This window comes from Nomia melanderi, chromosome 8 (assembly GCF_051020985.1).
Source record: "Nomia melanderi isolate GNS246 chromosome 8, iyNomMela1, whole genome shotgun sequence".
Taxonomy (NCBI): Eukaryota; Metazoa; Arthropoda; class Insecta; order Hymenoptera; family Halictidae; genus Nomia; species Nomia melanderi.
Genome location: NC_135006.1, coordinates 14909435 through 14936759, shown reverse-complemented (window position 1 = coordinate 14936759; position 27325 = coordinate 14909435). Strand labels below are relative to the sequence as shown.

General features: G+C 51.4%; 1 protein-coding gene across 11 annotated transcripts in view; it reads right to left on the bottom strand.

Annotated features, from left to right (window-relative positions):
* Positions 1-1465: 1465 nt before the first annotated feature.
* The window catches only part of LOC116423816 (uncharacterized), a 39872-nt gene continuing 14012 nt past the window's right edge, over positions 1466-27325 (bottom strand). For 10 of the 11 annotated variants that reach the window (XM_076369973.1, XM_076369969.1, XM_076369966.1 and 7 more), the window contains 4 exons: positions 17193-20656; positions 10488-10611; positions 6506-9715; positions 1466-4266 (listed from right to left, as the gene is read on the bottom strand). In XM_076369973.1, the coding sequence (XP_076226088.1) occupies positions 4196-4266; positions 6506-9715; positions 10488-10611; positions 17193-19892 (6105 nt within the window). In that variant the 5' untranslated portion in view covers positions 19893-20656 and the 3' untranslated portion in view covers positions 1466-4195. Of the gene's footprint in view, positions 4267-6067; positions 9716-10487; positions 10612-17192; positions 20657-27325 lie in introns of all 11 variants that reach the window. The other variant, XR_012999153.1, reaches the window with a different exon arrangement.

Below are 27325 nucleotides of genomic sequence, written 5' to 3'. Positions count from 1 at the left end.
AGTGCACAATATATTTAATATATAGTAGTCTGAGGATGGGGATCAGAATACATTCTGGAGCTTGAACACAATATCTTACAATTTAACGACAAGATGCCTGCATTTCTGTACTTGCTTTCTGTACGTAATGTTACTCGTATATTCATATATTCGAAGTGTATAATATATAAAGCGCAACGACTCGCTATTTTTATCATCCTAAAAAAAAGGAGACGAGAATAAGGGTTCTTGTTTATTACGTCGTGTTACGTTACGTTACGTTACGTTACGTTACGTTACGTTACATTTCAGTCCATTTTACGTTTGTCGCTTGCTTGCTTTCTTTCTTTCTTTCTTTTTTTTTTCTTTTCATTCGAGGATTTTCGCAATGGATTATGCAACATCGTGGCAAATACGCAATACTCGCTAAAGTATATCCTTAGTTGGAAGTTGTCTCCAATTGCTAATTACATCCGTTGATCGACAAAGATTTTTGCGGGGCCGAATTTTCAAGGGAACGAAAATTGGAATAACGAGAGACGGGTGAAAGGTTATTCGTACGCGTGCGGTATCGAGGAGAAACGAAAATATCGCGAGGCAAATGAAAAAGAGTTACGCGAATTCCAAACAAGAATTCCGAATCACTTTTTTCGTTTTTTTTTCTTTTTGCGAAATACGCGAGCGTGTTAGAGAGGGGGTTGGTTCCGTCGGTTCGTCGTGGGTAGTCGGGGAAACGAAAGAATATACGGAACATTCTAATAGAGTGTTTCGACGATTGGAGACAGCTCCGTGTGTTCTCGCGTGGATCAGCGATTAACGATCTATATTAAATTTTGTTTAAAAGCAAATACACTTTACAGCCTATACACAATCCGTACAGCTTCGTTTATCGTTCCCCTTCTTTTTTCCACCCGTTTTTCATCGAATTTTCTCTCTCCGTTCATTCTTTCTACAGGAGTGTCACATGTGCTCGGAGAGCGCAGGGCAGGTGTCCAGGTACTTAGGCTATCTGCAATATTTTCACAAAAGACAAAAAAGAAGAAGAATCACGGTCGTCCGTATCTCTCTCTCTCTCTCTCTCTCGCTCTCTCTCTCTTCTCTCCGATTCGTGTCTCGTTTTCTTGTTGTTTTTCTTTTTTATAAAAATCACAGCACAGCACCAGCATTTCTTTTTTCTTTTTTTTCCCCTTTTTTCTTTTTTTCTTTTTACTTTAAAGCCTGCCCGCTTTTCTCCTACGCGCGCGCACGCGTCTCATTAAAACCGAGACGAAACAAAAAGGAAAAAAAAATGTCTCCCCCGCCGCATCCTCCCTCTGCACGCTTCGCTAAAACGAATCGTCGTCGTTATTATTGTTGTTGTTGTTGTTGTTGTTGTTGTTGTTGTCGTCGTCTCGTCGTCGTCGCAACCCGAATTAAGAACAGACAGAAACCAAACAAAATGAAAAAAGAAGAAAAAAAAAGAAAAAAAAACAAATAGACGCCTTGCTCTTTCTCGTTTTATTTGGCATTTGCGATAGTATGCACGGCATAGGATAAAACTATTACTTTTTTTCTCTCTCTCTCTTTCTCTCTCTTTCTCTCTCTCGCTCTCTCGTCGGATTCTCGGCAATGCGTTTTCGCCAATCGTTCGTTCATACAACGCTTTCCATCATCTCTCGTCGATACAATAATAAAATAATGCAACCGATAATTATTAATGAATAATCGTAATAAAAGATACAAGGATTATAATCGATACTGAACTACTAACGTTAGGTGGCCGCCAAGATACTATGCGAATGTACCACGACGGCATTAATTATATATATCTAATAGGTTTTTCTTCCTTTTCTCATTAATTAGTCTTATTCTTCGTTTCGTCTGGCCCTTCATCCCCCTCCCTCTCCCCCCTTGCATCGCAACCCCTCACTAATAACACGTCCATCCTCTTTCTCTCACTTTCTCTCTCTGACAAACACACACACACACACACTCTCTCTCACCGTGCTCTGATTTTCTCTCGCAGTTTCTCCCTGGCATTCCCATTCTCATCCTCGTTCTCGTTACACGTTCGTTCAGCATCACCATCCCTACGATATCCGCGTATCGCTAACTACCGTTATTTTTAGTAAACAAATAGCGTGTTTCTAGCGTATTCAATGTACAATCGCTTTTACTGCCGCGTACTTCTTCTTTTTTTTTTTTTATCATTATTTAGAATCCCGATTTTCTTCACCTATACTGTTTCTGTCCTACGAGACGAGTATCTTAAAATGTTTTTCAGCTTTTCTCTTTTTCACTTTTTTTGTTTTTCGTTTGTTTGTTTCGCTTCGTTTGATATCGTTACCCGACACAGTACATCGATAGGTAGTCAAATCACGTCTCAATTAAGTCGTATGCATCGTCGTCGAAAGTGTTACACAAATTTTTTTTCCCTACAAAAATGTCGGAGAGTCCGGGGGGCGGCGGTTCCGCGACCTGTCCTCCTCCTCCTCCTCCCTCCCTCCTCCTCCTAATCTTCTTCTCTTTCTTTTTTTTTTGTTGTTTTATACAATAAAATACAACGATCTATAATGTAAATGTAACCGTTATACACAACGCATTCTCGCTAAAACACATTCTCGCTCGCGGTATACACAAGAGAAAGAAGAACAAAAAAAATTATAACACACGCACGCACGCACGCACGCTCGCGCGTACGCGACACGCAACACACGCGTTCCTCGTTTTTTCTTTTGTTTCTTTTTTTTAAGTTCTCTCGCCGCGGGGCGTCGGGGTTCCCTGTTCGCACGCACGCACGCACGCACGCACGCACGCACGCACGTTCGTAATTCACCCGAAAATTCCTACGATACCGATAAAAACGTTGCTTCGACTCTGACCGCGGTCGAGTGAGAGCGAAAGCCGGGGTGGTCTCGCGTCGCGCAGACAGACGACAGGCAGATAAAAAAGAAAAGGTGGAAACAACTGAAATTGGTTCGTGGGCGCGCGGCGCGCGGTCCGAGAGGCTCGCCTCGCGCTTTCGTCCGTCCCCGCGCGACGAACGATGATCGTGCGCGGGCATCGAGGAAGCCGATGCCTGGGACAAGATCAACGCGGCGCTCTTCCTCGCCGTCTTCCTCTCGCGCGTTTCCGTCCTTCGATGATCGCGGCGCGGCCTTCCCCCCGCGCGCAGCTGCTGGAAGCGTTTTCGAAGCCGACGCGTCCGACGTCCCACTCTAGCTCTGGAGGCACCGTCGAACACGTTCTCACCGGGTGTCCAGGTTGCCGCACCAGCGCGCGCTCGACGACGCGTTCACCGCTGCTTCGTAGCTCCGGACAATCGCTACCCTCGCTCGCGTTCACCCGAACGAACGCGATTTCCTCCGCGACACGTGTGACCCGTTCGTCGGCATAATCCTCGAGAAGTTCTTCGCTTGTTGCCTACGTCCCCCTCGGCTTCCGTGCGAAGCACGATCTTCGACGGACCATCGTCGAGCGTCGATCGAATCGAAATGGAATACCGTCCGTCGGGCGGAGCAACGGTACCGCGAAGAATGGGAACGAACACGCGCGCGCTCCGATCGGATCTTAAGTACGTGCTTCGGTGTCGCTTCGCCTTGCCGAGGGTGTTTCCCGCCGCGTGATACGTCGCGCCTTGTCATCGGGCCGCTCGAACGGTGTCTCCGTTGTTCCATCGGCCATCGATTCACGAAGCGTGGAGGCGTACGATGAGCGACGCTGGAACCGACCACGCGATCGCTTGCCTAGATCGTTCACCTATCGGAGAGGTTCACATTATCCTCCTCGTCCCTAATCTCTTTGTTCATCCTGTCCGTTCGTCTGTTCTCTCGCCGCCTCTCTTTCGTCTTGAACCGGGATGCCCGCGAACGTCGGCGGAGCTGCGATTGTCCAGAGGGGAGAGACGTTGGAGCCGACGGCTACAAAGAGGCCGGCGCACGGTGGCAGGTGGGTCGGGCAGGCAACTGTCGGCTAGCTGGTGCACGCTGACGGCAGGGTAGACAGACGATGGCCGTCGAACGTCATCGGGGCGTTATCGAAGTAGAAGCAACAGGCTCGAATTAGCGGTATTCTCGAGGGGTGCCGTATCCTAGGGTTGCCTGCCGGCGGCGGCAGGGTGCGGATGTCCCGCAGCGGTCGCCCCGCTGACCGGTGGAGGATGATGAGACGTATGGTGAGTTTGTGCGGAGGTGGGTCCGGTCGTTCCGGCAGCTAGTACGGGACCGGGGGCCGCGGGTCACTTGGGCGGGAATGGCGAGATCACCGATGCGGCTACCGCGGCGGCCTGCTGACTCGCCAGCATTGCCGCTGTAACACACACACAGACAGGCACGGGCCTATTAATGCTTCAGCTCAGTGCTCTTTGTTGCCTCGTCGTTGCCAATGTCGCTGCCTCCTCGCGGTTTCGGTCGGGGGCCAGTGGAACGGCGGGTTCCGAGCGGAACTTCGGGTCGGTGGGTCGCGGTCGGTCTTCGTTTTGGGACGATTCACGGGAACTGGGACACGCGGCTTACATCGGAGGACGAGCCTTTTCGTCGGATCGACGCCACTCCAGCCCAAGTAACGCGCAGGAACGAACGAGTCGATTCGGGCAGAAAAGTTTCGCAAGTCTCGCCGGTGTCTGTTCGTTTGACGGATGCTGGGAGCGAGGACGAGGACGAGCAACGCCAAGGCTCGCGCGTCGCGGCGCGCGTTGCTGATACATGCATCGATGCCTGGGTCTTGCGCAACGAGAGTTCCTAGGAGAGTTCTGTTGCGTGAAAGCGTGGTACCTGTACAACGCACTGTTCCATTAGAAATGTAGTTTTGCTACCCTGATAGGTGAAACGTAGGAAAAGTTTGCCACGACGGTTGTAAGTTATTCCTGGTATTCGCATTACGCGGGAACCTTTCTCGTGATCGTATAACGCGATTTCGTATACCGCTCGACGTAACACGCTAAGACTGGGCGTAGATCATTAGCACTGATGCGGTTTGTAGTCGATGTAATCGGAACCCTAATGTCCTTTTAGTTTTGTAGTGTAGTTTCAATTTAGATTCTGTCGTTGAAACTGTCGCCGTTGTCGGCTGTATCGCCTGGTGAATTGAAAAGAATCGTAAATCTGTACGCGTTCGCGACAGTTGACGTTGATGCATGTATCGACAATGTGTATCGCGACGCGCGGAAGCCTTCAGGGGAGACCAAGGAACGGGGAACGTTTCGCGGAGGAAAGAAGAAGGGGATCGCGGAGTTTTCGGGGCTAACCGGACTGTGTTCGCATCCCCTAAGTGCACAAGTTCGAGGAAGTTCGCGAACGCGTTCGTTGATCTTGTCCTCGGGCAGGAAGGTCCTTCGGTGGAAGACTGTCGAAAAGTTCGCGCGGTAGAAAGAGTGTGATCGTCTCGTAAGGCTGTGTATCGTCCGCTAACCTAACCGTTGTTGTTCCCTATCGATGCGCGACACGTAGGAATTCGTTACAAGTCGAATCGTCCTCGCCGCCTTCCGAACACGGAAGCGAGCACGACAATTACCATTTATCACAGTCTGAACTATAAGTCTAATTACGCGTTCTACGAGCCTCGGCTCGACGGGCTCGGGTCGTCCCTACGGTTCGTTCGCACCACTTCGCAATCCGTACCCTAAAATGTTATCCTCAAAGTAACCAATGCGTTGCGGTCGAGCGACGGGCCCGTCTAATCGCGTATTTACACACGTATCTAGTTTACTTTCTATTTAGTTCCGAGTGTACCGTTAAAAAATGTCGTTTGCACTTCGCTGGCGAAGCTGACGCGGTATCGTGTTCGCCGTTGTCCTAAAACGATAGCGATTATGTACACATTTTCTATCGTAAACGCGCCCAAGGCCGCGTGTACGCGTCGAGTCTGCATCCCCACCAGGAATGGTCTCAGAAGAGAGAGAGGGATAAAAAAAAAAAGCAAAACGGCGGGAATAGGAGAGAGGAAACTCGGGCCCTGGGGGTGGGGATATCAGGAGACAAAAAGATACGAAGACGATGAGAAAACGTAAAAAGGGTGAAGAAAAAAGAAGAACAGTTCGCAACTCGTTCGTCGTTTCCCTCGATTCGGAACAGAAATACTGTAATCGCATGCACCAATATGGTGTACGTACGTTTCGACGATCAAGCTTCGACGATACAAACGGGGGTTGCGCTGCGTATCGCGGTGATCGACCGCCGCACGAAATGTCCTGTGATATCGTCTGAATGCTTAATCCTTGGAATCGCGTGACAAGAGAGTCCCGAGGTAAAACTGCTCCTCTACGACGAGTCGTGCGCGTCCCTCGATCGTTCTCGGAGGTGGATACGACGAGCCGGTGGCGGGTCGTTAGGATCTAACGGGGCCGGGGCCGATACCGGCGGCGACGTCGACGACGGCGGAGGCGGCGGCGGTGGCGGCGGCGATGGCGGCGTCGGAGGCGCAACATATTTATCGCCGACTCGTGATCAAAGCTTACGACTCGATCCGCGAAGAAGAAGCGTCGGCGATATTTCGAGAATAGCTGTCGCGCGTCGAGACTTTTACTGTCAGGGTCTGACGAGAGGCTTACCTCCGTAGGGGGCGGGGTATTGTCCGGTTAGAAGGGGATAGCCTAAGCCCACGTGCGTGTGATGATGCGTGTGAACGTGTCGCTGAGGCGGGGGCGATCTATTGTCTTTCGGCAAGGTTCCGGTCCCAGCGTCGACGGCCGATTGCTGCTGCGGTTGCTGACCACCCTGTTGGTTCTGCTGCTTCGACGACGGTTGCTGTCCCTGAGGCTGCGGCGGCCCGGGGCCGGCGCCTCCAGCCGCGCCGGCCACCGAGCTGGGCGGTCCGCTGGGCGGCCTCGACGGAGTCGGCCCCGCCGACGAGGGACTCGCCGAGGCCGTGGACGTTTTCGGGGTAGGGGACTTGAGCGCACGCTCCTGAAGCTCGTGTATCTTGTGCGCCGAATAATACTGATTTGCGTGGTGCTGGAGCAGATCCAACGCTTTGCCGCCCGGGGGCCTACTCAGATCCTCCGGCGCGTGATACCTAGGCAACTGGTGCAGGTACGGGTTGCCGGAGTACGGCCCCGGCACGAGCATAGGACTGAGACCCCGGTACACTGGATGGCCGGGGTCGAACGGTAACGCGCCGTAATGCTGAGGCTGCATATAGCTAGGATGAATGTAGGCGTACTGTGACGTCGGCGGAGGAGGACCTTGCGTCTCCATCGTCGGCTTGACGCCCTCTTGCTTGTTCTTCGAGTCGTCGCTCTTCCCCAGGTCTTGCGGTTTCTCCTGTTTCGGCTGATGCTTCGGGCTCGGCGGAGGCGGCTTCGCCTGCTGGCTCTGTTTGCTCGACTCCTCTTTCCGCCTTTGATCGGCCGGGTACAGGTAATACCTTCTGTCGTCCTGCATCGGGCCGGGCGGCGGCGGCGGGGGACCTGCTCTCTGACTCTGAGATCCGTGATACACGTGATACGGGCTCATCTGGCTCTTCATCTCGATGCTTTCCTTCAGTATCTGATGATTCTCGTGTTGCTTGTCCTTCAAGCTAGGCTGCTGCGGTTGCGGTTCCTGTTTGATCTTCGCCTTCTGATCGTGGAACTCTTGCTCCTGCTGCTGCTGCTGTTGTTGCTGTTGCTGCTGCTGCTGTTGTTGCTGCTGCTGCTGTTGCTGCTGCTGCGTCACCGATTGCGGGGGCTGGTACGGGTAACCGGGTGGCATGTAACCACCGTAGCTGCCGTAATAATGAGGCTGCTGCTGCGGTTGCGGGACCGACTGATTCAGCTCCTTCTTCTCCTTCTCCGCGACCACGCTCTGTAGGCTGGCCATCGTCGGCATCTGCGGTATATTCAGCGGCTTCATCTCTTGCTTCGGTACAAGATCGGTCGGCTTCTGATCGATCGGTTTGCTCTCTTGAACGCTCGGCACCAGGTAAGGCGGTTGCCCGTAGTACGGATACATGCTGAAGTGCGCCGGTAAGTGAGCGGCCGCGGAAGCCTTGCCGTCCTTCTCTTGCACCTGCTTCGATTTGTCGGTCGGCTCCGCTTCGAGGACCGGCGCTGCGTCGTCGGAAATGTCCGAGTAGGCCGGGCTCTGGACGTCGTCCCTGCCGGAGTCGACGATCGGCGCTTCCAACGGAGACGGATGGGGGCTGCCTCCGGGCGACTTTCTCGATTTCTTCTTGTAGCTCGGAGGCTTGGTCGCGCGCGGGTCCTTGCTCTTGTCTTGCTCGGGCATCAGCGCGGCGGTCGGTTTCACCTTGAATTGCGGCATTTTCGCGTGCAACGAGACGCTCTGGTACGGCTGCAGATGCGACTGCACCGTCTGGCCCGGATGTCCGGTCTGCTGTGGACCGGTCGCCACCGCCGCCGCGGCCGCCACCACCGCGGCCGCCTGCTGCGACACCTGAGCAGCGAGACCCTGAAGGCCCGGATGTTGGCTTCCGATACTCTGCAAGCCGGTCGGTTGCGGCGGCGGTGGCTGCTGCTGCTGTTGCTGCTGCTGCTGCATTCCGGCTTGCTGCTGCACCACGTGAGCCTGCGTCGGCTGGCCCAATTGCGCCGACAGCGAATGCTGCACGGAGAGCTGGTGCGCGGACGACAGCTGCTGCTGCTGCTGCTGAACGGCAGACTGAAGCTGCTGCGACTGTTGGCTCGACTGAAGCTGTTGCGACGCGGTCGCCGTCGGCTGGCCAGGCTGCAGCGCCTGCTGGTTCTGCTGCATAAGGGAATTCTGTTGTTGATGCTGCGACATCTGGGACGGCTGAGGTGGTTGCGGGATATTCAACTGCGGGGGCATGTTGTTCACGCTCGGATGAGGCGACTGTATCGGCCTGGGCGATTGGCTGGCGCGAGGACTCGGGCTCTGCGGCGAGTTACTGCTACCCAACGACGATTGACTTGGCTGCGTTTGCTGCTGCTGTTGCTGCTGCTGTTGTTGCTGCTGTTGCACGGACTGCTGCCTCGCGGAACTCGACATCGCGTTCGATGGTGCGGGCAGGTCGTCCTGACCGAATCTCAGCACACCCGGCTTCACGATACTCTTGTCCGAGCTGTGAACCGGCGCTGGCGGTTCTATGCTAGGCGAGGCAACCCTCGACGGCGGTGGTGGCGTTTCCGGCGGCAAACTGCTGGCCGGGGGACTGGACGGCCTGAGCGGCGTACCCTCTGGCTTGTCCGCCGGCGATTTCACCGGTGTCGCCGGGCTAGGTGCCTCGATGTTGCTCTCATCGTTCTCCGACATGCTCGTGATACCCTCTTTCGTGTCATCGTCGTCCGCCGAGCCGTGCGCGTGGCTCTGATGGTACTTCAGTCCGTTTATGTGTTTGTACTTTTTGTTGCAGTTCGGTTCCGGGCATTCCAACAGCACCGGGCTCGCCGGTGGGGATCCGCTAGGAGGCGTCGGCGGCGGGGCGCGTCTCTTGTTCTTGTCTTCTTCCTCCGGTCCCCGCGATTTCCGTTTAGCTGCCGGGTCCGGTCGAGGTGGGACGAACGCGGCTGGACTCGGACTCGCCGCTGGCGAGCCCTGCGCTCCGCGTCGTCCTTTCGCGCCGCCGTTCCTTAGCTTGCTGTGCACCGAACTCCTCGTCTCCGTGAAGTTGCTCAGGTCATTACCCTGTGTCGCGTTCGCCGCGGCCCTTCCGCGTTTCCCGCGACCCTTCGGCGTCCGGGCATCGAGATCGCTGGTCGGCGAGTCGCAGAATCTCGGCGGGGCCCAGTCGTGACGAGTGCAGTCCAGCAATGTACCCACGTACGTTTTCCCTCGCCACGTTACGTTCACCACTAGCACACCTGCGAATCAATAGGTCGAATATCAGTACCTACGCGGCGCACGGAAGTACACGCTCGCGAGCACTTCTGACGGACGGTGATGGCCATTCGAATCTCGGCTTCGAAATGGTTCTTCAGAGTCCCTCGGTACAGCGAACGGTCGAATCGATAAGTCTAAAATCTTGAAGTCCTCCAATTTTCAAACATTCGAATCTTTAGGTTCGCTAATATTTAAATATTCGAATCTTTGAATTCACAAATATACAAATGTTCAAGTCTTTGAATATGCAAATTTTCAAATATTCAAATCTTCAGATTCGCAAATATTTAAATACTCAAATCTTTGAATATACAAATACTCAAATATTCAAACCTTTGAATTTTCAAATATTCAAATGTTCAAATCTTTGAATTGAAAATTTTCAAATATTCAAATCTTTGAATTTGCAAATATTCGAATACTCAAATCTTTAAATTTGCAAACATTCAAATATTCAAACCTTTGAATTTGCAAATATTCAAATGTTCAAATCTTTGAATTCAAAAATTTTCAAATATTCAAACCTTCGAATTCCCAAATATTCAAATACTCAAATCTTTGAATTTACAAACTTTCAAATATTCAAATCTTCGAATTCGCAAATATTCAAATACTCAAACCTTCGAATTTACAAATTTTCGAACGTTCAAATCTAAAGATTCGCAGCTTCTCAAACTTTCAGAATTGCGAATCTTTCGGCCGTAGATTCCCATCACCGCCGACAAGTTCCGTCACTCTTATTTTCATACTCACCCCCTTCGGTTTCGTGCCAGACGATACCCTCGAGAGTAACCGACGTACCAGGCTCGCAGGGTCCTAAACACTCTGGCTCGGTAATGGTCCCCACGCTGGTCCCGACGCACACGTCGGACATGTCCTGCAACGTCGTATGCACTGATTTACACATTTGCCGGATCGGGACGCGATTTCGGGGTCTCGGGAATCCCGCGAACCGACTTGTTTTCGGAATTGGGACGAAAACGGCGACGCGGATCGATCGTAAACTCTCGTAAACCCCTCGTGTCACGGAACGGAAGCGGGTTCTCCCTCGGTGTACGCGGTCGCGGTCAATACCACGAGCTCACCGAGAATATCCCGAATCCTAGAATCAACGGCGGCACTGTTCTCTCCGCGCCGATTAACCCGTTGCTTTGCAATTTCCCTCGCAACTATCCTCTTTAAAGCTGTATCACCGTTCGCACACCGTCGGACGCGTATTTTTCGCAAGCGTGTACTAACCCTTCCAGATAAACAATCTCATAAAGCATGGAAAAGGTTTTCAAACGATAGAGGATGATCCAACAGCAATAATTCCGTGTTTCTTACGACTTGATTATGAAGAAAGCAAGTAAACTGAGAGAAAGAGAAAGAGAAAGGAGAGTACAGAAAATCAATTGGAAACAGGTTGCCAAGAAAAATGGAAGATCCACCCCATTGATTGTGTTAATTACTTGAGAAATAGAATTCTGCAGAGTCCACAGGAGAAAGATGTTTAATTTCGTCTTGGAAAGGAAAAGTAATATTTACATTTGCTAAATTCGGCTTCGGAACTTCGGTGCATTTAAACCTCTCGATATTTTCACGTAAGGGGATATTTTCGCGTATTCGTAACGTACTTTCACCGTTCGATCCTCTTCTTCCTTTCTCTCTCGGGTTTATAAGCCACACGAGTAATAACATTGCCCATTTATTACGTACTGCCACGGTTTCGACCGACGATGACGATAAAAGTTTGCGACCGATCGCGTCCGATTCGATTTATTTATTTACTCCCCAGCGGGAAAAGGCGAGTAAACGAAAGTTACAAGCGATAGGAGAGGAAGATTCGTCCCGGGAACGTCTGACTTTGCGACGAAGGGCGCGGAGAGATCGAGAATTCGCTCGGTGGAAAATTGCACGCGATTCGAGCAACCTACTCGTGCGATCAACGCGATCCGATTTTTATCGCGATAATAACTGTTTACGCTCTATCAGCGGAACGCATCATCGTCGAGCTATCGATCGCATGGACCGTCGACGAGGAATTCATTCGACGATCGAAACGAGTCGAACTCGATTTTGACCCTTAGCACTCCAGGTTGTTTTGTAATCTATCGGCAACTGCAACTAATTTTTACAGTATTCCTATCGAAAATGAGAAATACTGTAACATTCCTTTGATCTTTTATTTTCCTTCTGCGTAGAAAATTTGGATGTGCGGAGAATCGAATAATTTTAGGGTGGTTTCTTTAAGATTCATTAAAATATTTAATCTTATAACTGGTGCAATATTGGAGCCTACAGAGTTCAAAGTTTATATATTATACTAATTAAGTAATCTTACTATAAACAACAGCAAAAATGATAACCACAGCTGATTCTCGGAAAAACGAACAAATACGATTCAGATAAACGCAAATTAGATCATAAGCGAATTGAAATCTCGATACACGTAGTTTCCTCAAATTCTATATTCTATATAAACAAAACAATCAATTTCACTGCTTGCTGATTCTAGCGTGAAAGCGCCTCTGGGACACTGCTGGTCAATCGCTGTTAGAAGCAGAGTTGCTGAGGGTTAACCAAGAATCTCCTTCCACTTTCGCCCGACGACGATAACGATAACGATGATCGAACGACTAGCGAACCAATTCCAACACTGTACTTGAATTCCACTTTCACAGCAATTCGATGTTCTCCAGATTTTTAATACATCGCGGACGGATCACAGGAATTCTCAACTTTTCATACCCGTTCAACAGAAATATATCTAGCCATTGGACGAAGCTGTCAACCAAACTCCAGAAGTTTTCCACCGGAAATATTCGATACTTTCTAACGAGATACAAACATTTTCTTAGACTGAATCGAGAAATCTCACGTGCATCAAGGAGAACTATTTCCTTTCAATATTTCGTACATTGATGCATCATACAAAGTTTATTATTACCTATCAAATAAATAAATAAAATCATTTGACCAAGAGGCGCCTCTGGAGTGCAAAGGGTTAAAATTCTAAGGTCTCCCATACACGTTGGAACGCAGCTATGCAGGCACCGCTACAAGCGATGGGTTTAAGTCTTTCGACGTTTCGTTATTCGTTGCATTCGAGGAAAAAGGTGAAAAAGGCTCGAAGCCGTCGCTTGCAGCGACGCCTGCGTCGCCGCGTGTATCAACTTCCGAATGTCTTCGAACCTCGTTCGCGGTGATTCCAACGTATCGCGGCACGTACGCGTTCGGAACAATTGGAAGAATTGATAACCCATCGACACGAGCCTCCCTCCACTCTTTTCTCGTCACGTCTCGATCCTACCACTCGGTACCCCCTACGCAGCGTAATTCCCTAGACGAGCCATTACCCCCTCTACGTCCTTGTACCTCTACTCGACCGTCAAACGACAGAACCGCTTATATTTCCGCGCTTAAACCGCTAATCGGCCTACGCGCTGCTTCAGTCTACCGATTAAGCGGCATTTGCTCGCTGCCGTCCGTTACTTTGTACCATTCGAACTCTTGCGCTCCGACGGGATCCAGGTGCATCCCGATAACACTGGGGAAAACGATTATCGGAAACCGATTACCCGGCGACCTTCGCCGAAACCTCGGAAGAACCGGCCACGCAGCCGAGAGGATCGGAAAACGAGGATCCATGGGTCGCGATTCACCGTTGATCGGAAGTCTACGAGGGTCGAGAAGGTTGGACTCCAAGGAGGAGGAAGAAGAGGGATAAACGATGAAGAGGCGACGAGAACTGACAGTGACAAATGTAAAGAATAGGAAGGTGATTTCATGGTTGTAGATTGATCAGAAGTCTAAGAACTGCAAGGATGTACGAAGAGGGAGAAAAACGATGAAGCAATGAGAATTAGCGATGGTGAAGATGAACAGAAATGCGAGGTTCCACGGTTAATTTTGTAATCCATCGATCGAAACTCTAAAAATCGCTAAGATGAAAGAAGACGAGAATTGACAGTGACAAATGTAAAGAACAGGAAGGCGAGAATCTATAGGTGATTTCATGTAGATTGATCAGAAGTCTCTAATTGCGCAGATGTACGGAGAGGGAGAAAAACGATGAAGCAATGAGAATTAGCGATGGTGAAGATGAACAGAAATGCGAGGGTTAATTTTGTGATCCATCGATCGAAACTCTAAAAATCACTAAGACGAAAGAAGACAGAAAGAACCAGAGGCACCAAGAATCAACGACGAAATAGACAGACGAGCATCCATGGACGATTTCGTAATTGCCCGTCGAAAATCTCGAAGAATCACGGGGGCGGAAGAGGCAACGAGAATCACCAGCGGCGAATATAAAGAATAGGAAGAACGTTTATCGTTGGTTCGTGTTACGGTAATTATCGTGTCCACCCCCTACCCCCAATCTCCAGCGTCGACGCCGCCCTTTACTACCCGCCAACCAGGACGAAGAACTTTTCTCCGTTGTTGAAAGCGCTGCTTTTTTTTTGCCGGGTTCTTTTGCGTTTAATGCAGAAGCAGGGACGTGCTGCTCGCGACTACCGTCACGATCCAGTTGCGATGATTGCGGCGAGCAACGTGGAACGCACTGCGGCGCTGGCGAGATGTCTTTCGGGTCTGTGTGCTTTGTTTGCGGTATCGACTAACCCATCGACCGAATGACGGCTATAGTTTCTTTCTCATCGTTATTGTTTTCATTCGGTTGGTTTTCAATCCGGTCGAATTAGAAATGGTGTTATCAACGTGTCGTGTGATAGCGTCTCGTTCGCGTTTTGTGGAGGAAGCGAGAGAATGTTCGGAAAATGTCGGAGGAGCTGTAAATGATGGCTAGGGCTGTCAAGTGTTAATTTACAACCTGGCAAGCGATGTTTGCAGCGAGGATACGTTCCGAATAACTACTAGGAACTGTATCGAATATGGAACACTGGCGGCAATCGAGTTTTTCACGGCATCGAAAGAACGTTTTAAGGGAGAGGTGTGTGCGTCAATGGGTTCGTTTCCATGTGACGGTATCGATGAATATCAAATCAGCGTCGAAAATGCCGCGATTCGACCCGCATTCCTTTCAAAAGCAAACTCGCCAGCCGCGAGGACATGCCGCATTTCGATGGTGCGTTTCCCAGTTTCAGCGACGCGATGGGGATCATTTTCCGTGTTGCGCATCGTTATTTTACTGTTAACACGTTGAATGCCGTGGGGATCGCCACCGAGAATCCGACTGAATCAAATCACCGTGATTCGTTCAATTAAAAGATAATTGCTCCCAACTTTTCACGAACGACGCAACATAGAGCGGCGATATTCATCAAAAGAAATCTGTAAAAACGATAACGAGCCACGGTTACTGTATTCAGTGCTGTGTGCACCGAATTTGGTACTAGGTGAAACCAATTTCCACGGCGAGCGAGGTTTGTGCCATTGAGAAATATATTGCAAGAAAGTTCGTACTAGAATAACGCGCGAACAATTGTTAGCATTTTTACATTGCAGCTTTCGATTTCAACAGTCGCTAAGCGATGAATGTGTAACAATTCGTTGTTGTGTCTTTTCAATAAAACTCTATGCGACCTACGTTTACGCAAGATCGTTTCCTCATTTGGTGCCATGGAATGTACAAAGCTTGAAGATTAAACCCTGGGACGGCCTGTATGTAGCATTTTCGGTATACGCGACATTTTGAAACCGTTCGGTAAAAACTGGCTAAGAGAAATATTTATATAAATAATTTGATACTGTATTCTTTAGGCGGCGTATATTTCACTGCGCGAAATCCCCAGCGCCCGGAGCAAAATACACGAAAACCGGCCGGCATTCAACGCGTTAAGCTCGTTCGCAGGCTCGTATGGATCGAGTCGGGTAGTGCGAACGCGTAGATAAAGCGAGTAACCGCCGGTAGGTAGAAACGGACACGCGTCGGCATCTCGTAACATAATATGTACCCGTAGAAATATTGATTCACGTCGGGGGGGCTTTCGCGCCATCTGCGTTTCGATCCCGCGTATCGCGTTCATCGCGCCGGGCGAGAGACAAAGGACAAGAGATTGAGGATCGAGAAACGAGAGACGAGGAGTAAGGATCAAGAAACACCCGGTGTTCTCGCGAAAGGCCACTCAATTCGCGAACCACGCTACCAATCGTCGCCGGAGAGTTCAACGGACGATAAGTGCGAACGCTTATCTGGAGAAAGAAGCTGAACGACGGACGCTCGACGATTCGCGGCTGCGGGAGAACTCTGATTTCGGATTCGCGATCGATCTAGATGTCTCGATCGGTCGCGAATGAGCGATTAATACGATTACGAACGGGCGTTACTTGGAAAGAAGGCGAAGACTCGTGATCGATAGAACAATCACGATCGGTTCGACGGTAAATAGAATTATAAACCGGCGTTATTTGACAATGGAAGATGAGGATGAAAGGCGAGTGAAGATCGCGAAGGAAGTTTGTGCGTTGGCGATCGATACGAGATTGTCGATCGGACGCGGATCAAGAACAAACAGCGATAAGAGACGTCTAATCGGAAGGAAGCGGAAAGTCGCGGAGAACGGTGAAACGAGAAACTCGGCCGGACGGTTGTCCGCTGCTCGTATTTGTCTCTATGTATTCGTTCGTGTACTCTCGGGGGCGGAGACCGCAGAGTATTGATTTCACCCCCTTCGCGTGCCCCTCGGTTGCTTCCGTCCCCCGAGCCAACAGCCCCTAGTCCCCAAGCCGAGATTTCAACTCGTAACAGCCACCCACCTCTTACGATTCCACGACCATCCGAATTTCGTGGAAACCATCGTCGTCGACGACGATGTCGGCGGCGGCGGCGACGACGGCGACGACGAAAGGCGGTCTCTAGCATCTCGCGAGAGCAACGATCGCGGCGCTACGTCCGAAGCCGTGCGAAAGTTTCCGGTCCGCGCGGCGACTCGATCGACCCGCGCATCGAGCGCCAGATTCGATCGTTGGAGCGACGAACAACGAAATCTGGGGAAACACTCGCGATGGGCATCCGAATACCAGTTCCGAAGCAATCCGATGTTTTCGGGACGGTTCGAGCTCGAATCGCTTCGAAGGAGAGGACGCGACACCCTAGAACTCTTGAATGTCTCGAAAGCGTTGATGTCTCAACGGTCTGCGAGTGTCAACCATTTCGAGGACTACTGGCTGCATCGGGTTTACGTAATCAGAATCAACAGTTCCGAGCAGAGAATTTAATAATGCAAAGAACAAAGGATCATTACATGGTTTCCTTATTTTCTAATACTTCGATGCTCCCAAAAGTCCAGGGTCCACCGTGACGATACATCGCACAGAGGTGACTGGTACCGTGTCCAGGACTTTCAAGACATTCAAGAATTGGAGGCTATCGAATCGCACTCGAAGCGATCCGAACGTTTCAAGTTCGAACGTTCCAAGTGGTCGTGACCCGTCACTAGGGGACGGAGAACGCGAAGAACCGCGTCGAGTCTGGAGATCAGGAGCATCACCGGTAGGGGCGTCGCGTCGCGTTACCTTTGGTTCAGAGGCTGAAGTCTTGAGTTTCTTGGCAGGCGGGGGACTTCCCGCCGAGTCCATAGCGTCGTCACTGGTCACGATGATGGAGGGTCCGTTACCGGCGACCGCGGCTAGTTTGGTCTGCTCCGGCTTGGCGGCCAGTCCGGCGGCGGACGCGCTCGCCGGGCTTGGCGGCGGACAAGGGGCTGTAACGGAGCCGGACGGCGGGCCGGGCCCTTGGGAGACGGAGAACCCGGTCCGCGAGCTGGGCGGTGGTCCCTGGTTCTGTTGTGGAGCGGTCGCGGCCGCTGGAGGTCCCTGAGATTGCGCGGCTGCTCCCGCAGGTCCGGCGCCGGCCCCGAATCCCGAGCCCGGCCCCGGACCTGGCCCTGGCCCAGGGCCCGGGCCACTGGACGTTTGACTCTGGCCGCTGCCGGTGACGCCGCCTCCACTGCCGCCGCCGCTCGGCCTGACCGTGCCGTTCATCTCCGGCTTGCTCTGCTGCGCCGACGCGTGATTGCTCTGTGGCTTCTCGTGCTTGTCCCGCGCCTTGTCTCTCCGGTGTCCGCTGGATCCCCTCTTCGAACCGGCGGTGGAGGAGGTCGTACTTCCGGCGCCACCGGCCGTGCTAGCCGAGTGACTGGGTTTCGATTTGTTCGAGGACGACGAGGAAGAAGACGACGTCGAGGAGGACGAGGACGAAGAGGAGGATGAAGAAGACTGGACGCCCACCACGCTGCCGCCGCCAGGCCCGCCGGCGACACCGGCGACTCCGGCCCCAGGGCCGCCTACACCGCCAGCCCCAGCTGCACCGGCTCCGCTACCGCAGCCGCCAGAGCCGCCGCCGCTACCAGCACCGCCACAACCGGCGCTGCCGCCGCCTCCGCCGCTACCGGCACCGCCGACGCTGATTCCGACGCCGACGCCAACACCGACACCGATACCAACGACACCACCACCAACACCACCACCGGCACCGTTGCCGCCGAGTCCCGTGGCGCAGTCCGAGTTCTGAGCGTTCTGTCCGATCGCCGATCCGGCCGACGAGCCGCTCGAGCCGGCCGAGGACGAGGAGCCGCCGGAGGACGGCACGGGGCCACCCCCGGCGGCCGAGTCCTGCGAGGACACTGTTCCGTTCATTTCGTTCGATTTCACGATCTCGTGTTTCGCCTCGCTGCTCTTGGTGCCCGGCTTCGTGCGCTTGATCTTCATCTTGAGGCCCTTGTCGACGGTGGCCGAATGTTCAACGGCCATCTTGCCGGGATTCCCTGGATTACCGTGCGCGGCGTTCACGCCGCTCGCGACGGCGTTTATCTGCTTGCCACCCGTCCCGGGTACGATCGAGGCGGAACCGTTCGCGCTACCGGCACCGTTCCCGCCGATCCCGCCGATGCCGCTTACGATGCTCCCGTTCCCGTTACCGGGGCTGTTGGACCGTCCGGACGAGTTCAGACCGCAGGAAGACGACGCGGACGACACCGAGGTCGGCAACGAGGAAGACGAAGACGCGGACGAGGACGAGGACACCGAGGAGGACGACGCCGACGACGACGACGAAGAGGAGGACGAAGAAGACGAAGACGACGACGACGAGGAGGATTGCCCGCAACCGTTCGGCCCTGTTGACGCGACCACGGACGAAGACAGTCCGGAGGAGGTCAAGCCGTTCGAGGAGCTTTGAAGCTGATGATGATGATGATGGTGGTGGTGGTGATGATTTGGGGTATTCGAAGTCGATGCTGCCGAGGCAGGCGTAGAAGCCATGCCTGTCCCTGAGCTCAATTTCTCGTCCCTCGTCTTCTCTATGTCCGCATCAAGATCGATTATCAAATCTCCTATACCGATGTCCCATTCGTTGTCGTCGTATTCGAAATTGTTGGTCGCATTCGTCGCGGCCGGGTCCAGCTCATCGGTGTTTGCAGCCACCGTGCTTGCTTTAGAGTCGCGCTGCTGTCCCGATGACGACGACGACGACGACGACGACGAGGACCTGTCCCGACCCTGATGGTGATGGTGGTGGTGATGATGATGATGGTGGTGATGATGGTGATGGTGATGATGCCGATGATCCCGATGCTCCCTTCCTACCGATCCTCGTTGCTGATGTTGCTCTTGTCTCCTCGACGATTGACCTTCACCTCCTCCTCCTCCTCCTCCTCCTCCACCGTAACTACCGACGACTTGTCCGCCGTTGTGCTTCCCGTTGCCGGCGCGGTTCCCGTTGTTGTTGTTACTGTTCCCGCTACCGCTGCTACCGTTTCTACCGTTGCCACCGCTGGCAACGAGATCGGTGTCGTTGTCGTTGGCGCCCTCGATCACACAAACTTTTCCGTGACCGTCGACGCGGTTTTTGATGTTGTTGTTGTTGTTATTATTGCTGCTGCCTCCGCTGCTGCTGCTGTTGTTACCGTTGCTCTCGCCGATGTTGTTGTTACGGTGTCCAACGTTGTTGTTGTTGTTGTTGTTGTTACCGTTTCCGCTACTGCTACCACTGCTGCTATGATTGTTGTTCTTATTACTGTGGTTATTATTGTTGTTGTTGTTGTTGTGATGGCCGTTGTTGCCACCAGTTTCGTTGTTGTTATTATTGTTGTTACCGATACCTATACCGTTACCGTTGCCGTAATTAGCGTTGTTACCACCACCACCGCCGACGAACGGAGATGGTCCTTTGCGGTTTACGTTAGGGAGGCGACCGCCTAGTGGCGTGGTCGCCATGCCCTTTGAAACGTTTCCCCGGCGCCCGCCAGCCTGATCACCGACTGCCCGCCTGTTCTCACCGATGATTCGAAGCAATCGCAGCGCGCGCGACACGCGTCTGTTTTACCCCGACCTCCGCCCGCCAGACGCGCCTCGTCCATCGAACACATCACTTTACTGTCTCGCAGCTGCCCTCCACCGATATTCCCTAATGTTCGGACAATCCGGCCCTTCCGTCGGTTCCGCTTCCGGATCCGATTCTTATTCCTAACGTCTATCTCTATCCCCGTGTTCGTGTCCCCGTTTTTCCGTTCTCCTCGCCGTTTTCACAGCTTCCCTCTCTGAACTTCGCCCACTCGCTTCCGGTACACCCCTCGCTATCGTGTTCAAGGTGGTATTCGATCGTCTTCTCTCGTACGCCACGAACTTCTTTTCCTCTTCCTCCTCCTCCGACTCCGATTCCCCCGTCTCTCCGTCTTTTTACGCCGGCCCTTCGACAACACTTTTCGCAACACCGTCGACCGCTACCGCGGTTCTTGTCGTTCCTCGTCTTTTCTCGTCACCGAGTCTCGCGTAGTCGCATGCGAGCGGGTCGTCACCGCGATGATACTCGCCTTGCCCACCCAAACGGTGCTCTTCCCACCGCTTCCTCAGACGCTTTTCAGGTGTCTTCCCTTCGTCCGTTCGCCAACCGTCGGTACGGAGCTCGACTCCCCCTTCCGATATCCCAACGCTAAAACGACGACCGTGCTGCTGCTGCTGCCCTTTGTCGTTGCGTCGATCTGTAACCAAAACATTGAATCCCTTGAAGCGCGTTTCGATACGATCGCGTCGCGACGCGACGCATCGTTTCGTTTCGTTTCGCTTCGTTTCTTTGGCTCGTTTAAAATAATTTGGCTCCAACCGCCGGACGGTTAATCATCTCGTCACCGAACCCGTTCGCCGCGAACAATCTTCCGTTCAACGAGGACGAACACTGTGTGCATGCGAGTCGTACGGAACGAAGATCAGCGAACGAGGGTGTGACGCGCGGTCGCGATTGGAAAACGGAATCGTCGTCGGTATATCATCGATACGCGTGAAAGTTTCGTCGGCGCGGATCAGGATACACGTCGGTATCCGTCCGGCCCGTTAACTTTCTCGCCGATCCCGGCTCCAAAAATCTCATCGAACAGCCGTTCATCGACTACAAAGTGGCATTCCCACTTAGAGGGGAATCCGTGTTAGGGAACGATTAATTTTACCGGTGGCATTTGGCAATGCTCCAGTCGTGTCGGCGTCGGCATCGGCGTCGCCGTCGACATTGCCGTCCCAGACAGTCGGCCGCACGGGATACAGTAAATTATTGTATTATTCGACGCGACATCCTCCTCGTCCGTCCTTCCCTTCTTTCCTTACTAGCTTTCCCGTAAAACGCGCTCGAAGCAAATGCGATCGCGCCCCGGAGCTTCGACTTGTTAACATCCAACGGATCATCATCGATCTTACTATAAAATACGGTTCAAATCAATCCTATACATTATAATAGTTTATCGTCGAAATTCCTAATAATGATTAACTCGAGTTCCATCTTTCTTCTACTCCCTCGCGCACTTAAAGACCTATACACCATCGCGATCTAAGATGGTACGATACATCGAAGGAAAAGCAAATTATTATGAGTTCGTGTTTCATTGCAGTTGATTAATGTAGCTGTCGCGCGATTCTAATTTCAATAGATTTTCTCGAACAACCCAACGATCGTGAAAAACGGAATAAAAACCCGTTTCTTTCGCAGTCGATCTTTGAACCGATCTTCCGATCCCCATCCCGTACTTTCGCGTCTCGTACTACGCACCAAGGAACACGCGAAATTCATCAGTTCGATGATCGTAGCGCATTCCATTCCCGTCGACATATAGAAAACCGTGCACGCGTGCACGCACGTTTGCCCGCGACCAATTATCGTTAATAACGTCATTGTTTACCGACAGGAACGATAATATTTACCGTCGCGTGTATCGTTTATTGCTATCGTTTCTATCAATATTTATAATACGCGTACACACTCCGATCGCCCCGAACGCGGGGAACTGTCGCAATCGATGCCACGTTTCCGTTCCGAGCGGCTTCGAATCGACCGATCGTTCGACCCGTTGATGTATCTGCTATCTACGGTTATCCGGGCGATCGTTTAATCGATCGCGAGATGCACGATAACGGGGTGAGTGCCTTCGAGAGCTTGGACACTCGATAAATCCAAGTTCGCGAACTTATTCGTCACTGGGTATAAAAGATTAGCGAGTAAAGGCGATACTGGTTTTAAACCAGTTGCGGGTATTCTGATATTTTCCATCGATAGTTGAATTCATTTATTTAGTTATCGGATAGCTGCGTCCGCTTATTTGGTATCAGAGTTCTTAAGTTGCGCTATCATCTAGTCACTTGCGTTACCTTCATCCGACGTCGATCTGTTTCTCATCATTCCTTTCAAGCAACTCATCGATGAAAAGAATCACAATAAGAAAACTGATCCCAAATCGAAACATTTAGTAACATAAATGATTACATAGTAGTGTAACTAAAGGACTAGGATACTGAATCGTTGATAATTAATTCCAGTGTCACTTGCCTTTGTTACGAAAGGATAAGCAACACGAAACGCTGGATATTCTCGTGGCGGTCAACGCGTCAACCGTGCAAAACGGGGAAAGATGAGAGAGTACGCGAGGAATGTCTAGAATTGTCGCTCAATCCCCAACAATTTCGATAATAACAGTCCCGACGTGTCGATACGCGGTAGGTGTATTTGTCGTGATAATGCGTCGATAACGCCTCGCGGTATCCGGGGCCCGGGTATCGAGACGACGCGTAACGCGTAGACTATGCAAATTGGAAGGTTCGACGATAGCGTATTATGGTGTCACTCTGATTCGATCCGAAAACCTGATGCGGTATTAAAGTGTTTGGCTAACGTGTAACTTAATTATAACTTCTTTTATTTCAACCCTCTGAGGACGAACACGTAGCCATTTAACACGTTAGCAAGGATAAAAAGGAGGAACCATTAATTAGTTGGTACCGTAATTCTTACGTTACACTATCATCTAGTTATTTACACCACTGAACATCTTTATTCAGCACCAATTATCTTAGAAGTTATAATTATTTCCTTGTAATTTAGAAGCTCCGACCATCGATGACTGCCGTGGCAGTCGACGCGTTGGACAAACTTCCTTGTCCGGCACACGAAGTTGCAAACGAATAGTTTAATTATTCAAATGAGAAAATCTGAGTCACATACTTCTCTTTTTCTCTAGCATTTAGGAATCTTGACATATATTTTCCAGCTTCCTTCGAAGATTTCGAATATTTTCAAAATCCTCCTCAAAGGGTTAAAGCAGCGTGATCTTAACGAATGGTTGGCGAAGCATTCGCGATTGAAAATCCGATTAATGGACTGATAAACCGTTAGCAGCGTGTGCGCGATCTCCAAATGTTCATTCGTCGGAACGCCAGTTCGCCCGAACACGCATCCATTGTAAGCAGTCTCACTGGACAGTGAATTTCGTCGCTGAACTGTGATTAGAATGATCAGAAGCCAACGATTGCTCGCAGATTCGCAGTAATCTTTCATCGGCGCAGAGACAGTAACGTTCGATGTTAACCGAGCCAACCGATAACGATCAAGTTGGTGAAAAGCAACGTTACACCGGTTGTCTCCAATCGCTCGGCTTTATTTATACACGCAGGATTTCGTAGAAGCATTCGATACCGCGGTCTAGTCCGCGTCATCAACGAACCGTTGACAAATCGATTACTCGAAGACCTCTACACGTCAATCAAAACCGAGACGCTTATGCATTTCCACTTTCCCCTCCGATTCCCTTCTCTTCCGGTCGTCAGCTATTGTGTTTTCCTTCCACTTTCGATCTACCGTTTGCACTCCATCGTTCAATGTTTTTTTCCTATTCATAGCCGATGGATTTATTAATACATCCGTTGCAACGAGAAACCCTTTACGCTTCCTTCCCGCGTCGCGTAATTCCAAACGGGAGTTATTTCAACGACGATTCGAATTTCGACGCAGACGTCCTTAATTTCGAAACCGTTCGCATTTGGTGGGAGCCTCGCGAGCCAACCGATGCAAGTTTCGTCGCTGTCGTGGTCGCGGTCGTGGTTTCGCGGTCGCGGCCGCGGTCGCAGGCTCGACCGTTAATCTTTCCCTGTCAGAATCATCAAAGACCGAAGCGTGTTTCGTTGCACGCGGACCTCGCACATTCCAGGAAAATCCACGAGGAAATTCTGACGCGACAGGACAAGTCCAGCAGAGACGGACCACATTTCTTGAGGGAATTATCGCGTTATAAATATCGCCGATACCTAACGGAAACAAAGGATATTCTCAGCGTACCACTAAAAACAGTTGAAGGTATAGATACATGGTATAGATATCTCCCGATCGACAAGTGAAAGCGAAAAAGTGGTCTTATTCTTTTCCGTTCGAATTCCCCTTGTATTCCAATGGATCCCTCCGTAAAATCTGAACGCACGATAAAACGGATGTAGGCAACAAAATGAAACCGACGGGCGTTCGGTCGTCAGACGTCTAACAGTTTGCGAGATTGAAACGTTAAGTCACGAGTCGTTCGCTCGTAAGTCACGACAGCGTTCGTCGGGAGAACCGCGACGGAGAAACCTTTCTTCCGCAGGTCGGTCGATCCCGCTGCAGCGTTATCGCGACCGTCGAACCAACACGAATCGCCTGCGTCGCCGCGATTCCCGGGGTTTCCTGGATTCCGAGCGACACGTTTCAGGCCGCGTTCGCGGTTCTCGTTGGCCGGCACGCGTTCTGCGCGCGATAAACGGAGACACGCGGACATCCTCGTTAATCCGGCCCGATAAAGACTATCACGCGTCGAACCGTGTAATTAAGTACCGTCCGTTGTACCGGAGTTGGCACTTGGGACGATACGACGGCCAGAAAGGTTGATCGTTACGCGGTTTGTTGATACAGTGGACATCGGATAATTGGAACATCGAGGATCCATTCGTAATTACAACAACACCGTTCCCACCGTATCCCCGCCAGGTTCCTTTTAACACACTATACCGCTCGACGACCGGCCACGGTTGAATGGTGTAACATGATCCGTCTATTGTCGAAGTCGACGATTTCAACGTCCCTTTCTCTTTTATTCGCAGCCTCTTCTACATCCGAAACCTCAATCGCTTATTATACGAGTAATTACGATCGTAACTCTATCGTGTTTGGTGTCGTTTTGATCGGGAAAACATGGCAGACACGATGATCGACGTTTCATTCGTCAGAAGCTAAAGATAACAAGGTTCGATTTTTGAATAACAGATCTCAAGTTCATCGCGAGTCCCTTCTATTCGCTCGCGTTCTTTTCTACCGCTGAAATCTTCGTTTCTTACGGTCGATTCGACTCTATCTCTACTTAAGCACAACATTCCGTTCCTCTTGCGCGTTGCAATTATCCAATGCTCACCGTAGCTTCGATCGGCGGCGTGTAATCGTGTCGATAAATAGCAAGTCAGTATCGAAAGTGCGATGGGAAGAGATGCAAACTGACCAATAACACCAGAGTGCCACCTCTCGTGCAACGGACGGTGCTCGCAGGCCGCGAGGCAGGATAGTCCGCGCGAAGAGGCAGGGATCGGCGAGCGAACCGATCACCTCTGCGAATACATCGCGGAGACGCCGAGTAGGAGGAGCAGCGGCGCAGAGTCCTGCTCGCAGCGGCGGTTACGAGGGGAACGAAAATGGAAACGAGACGGCGAACGCCGTTCCACCGATGCCGCGGCGCCGCGACCGCGAACCGGAGGAACACGCGTTTGACACATGACCGTGTTAACGCGCCGGAGGAAGACGTGGCTCGATGGAAAGATAACTCGAGCCACGGCCGGGGGAACGCACGCGGAGATCGGAATAAGGGAGAGAACGAGGAAGGACAACGTCGGTCTCCGAATACAGGAGAAAGGGACAGTGCGACGAGGCTACGGGCACGTTTGCAACGGAGCCGCGATCAGACCGGTGATGAAGAGCGGAGCGTGGAAATATACGGTCTCGCTTAATAATGTAAGCGTTTGTGTTGGAGACAGTAGTTGCGCGGAGCTACGTATTCGGCAATTAATTCGAGGTACAAATGACGCGTTCCCTGCTACCCTATCCATTATCCTATCACTGGCGTGGAATCCTTTGAGCTAATTTTTGTTAGATCACCCGTCGATCACTGGGACGTATTTACCCTCAGCACAGTGAACAACCGGGATAAAATGGCACGGAAATACAAACGTTACTTGGAATGAAACTGCAAGGTAAACTGATTAAGTGGAACTTTCGGTGCAGTTGTGTACGATTTCCTCTTATAATGGACCGTCGAGCGCAAAGGATTAAACGAAATCATGCAGCTCCGCTATGAACGGGCCGGAGGACGATATTTTATCGGCGATCCGATCGACGCGCGGCTCTCCCGGCTTCTATCTCGTGTGCGCGCGCGAACGGCCGCGAACCAGCGCGAACGGGAGCGAGCACGGCCGCGCGTGCATGCGCGACCGTACGAAGGAACAGCGAGAGCAACAGGGAGAGGGGAAGAACAACATCGGGCAACTCGCTTGCTCGCACGCACGCACGGTCGATCGCTCCTGCTGGCAGCCATTTTGTGCTTGCCCGTAGACCCGACGTCCCTGCCCCGGGAAAGTATTGGCCGCGTGATTCGCTCGGGTCACGAATTTGTTCGGCCAATGGTAGCGACAATGGTTACGGTGTACGCGTGGACGAACGCCGACAGACCTTACTGCACCGAATGTTTCACTTTATAACAGGTACGCCCGATACGCGGCTGACGATAAGTAATATCGCGATAACCATAGTCCCATAAGATTATACAGTTTCAACCCCTCGCGTTATAACAGCCTGTCCGACTCGCGGCGAATATTTTGAACAGGATTTGAGGGGCATGAATACCACTCGATGGTTCTGAATCAGAAATAAATGTTACTCTTCTGCTATCCATTATTGTACTTCGGAGGAAACGTAGGTATAGAATTTTCCTCCTTTTCGAGTATATGATTAGTGGTAGTTACGGCGGTCATAGCGGAGAAATAAATTTACGAGCGGCTTGGAGCAGCAGTGCGCTTTTGGGTTCTCGAGAAAGGATTATCTGTGAACTGTTCCTGAATCGATTGAATGCTAATACGAGAATGCCAGTGTTAATCGTTACCATTAAGCATTGATATTAGCATCTAATTCATCTGAGAACATTTCATAGAAGCTTGTTTCTCATGGGAATTTAATTACAGGAGTACTGTTCCGAGTCGTTCGCAGCAGACTTTCATTTTCGAAAACGATGAATTCTATGAAACGAAAAATAGAAGGATTCGACGCTTCTCCGGGGCTAAAGAGAATATTAAAACGACGGAAGTCAACACTTCTGCCTCCGATTAAA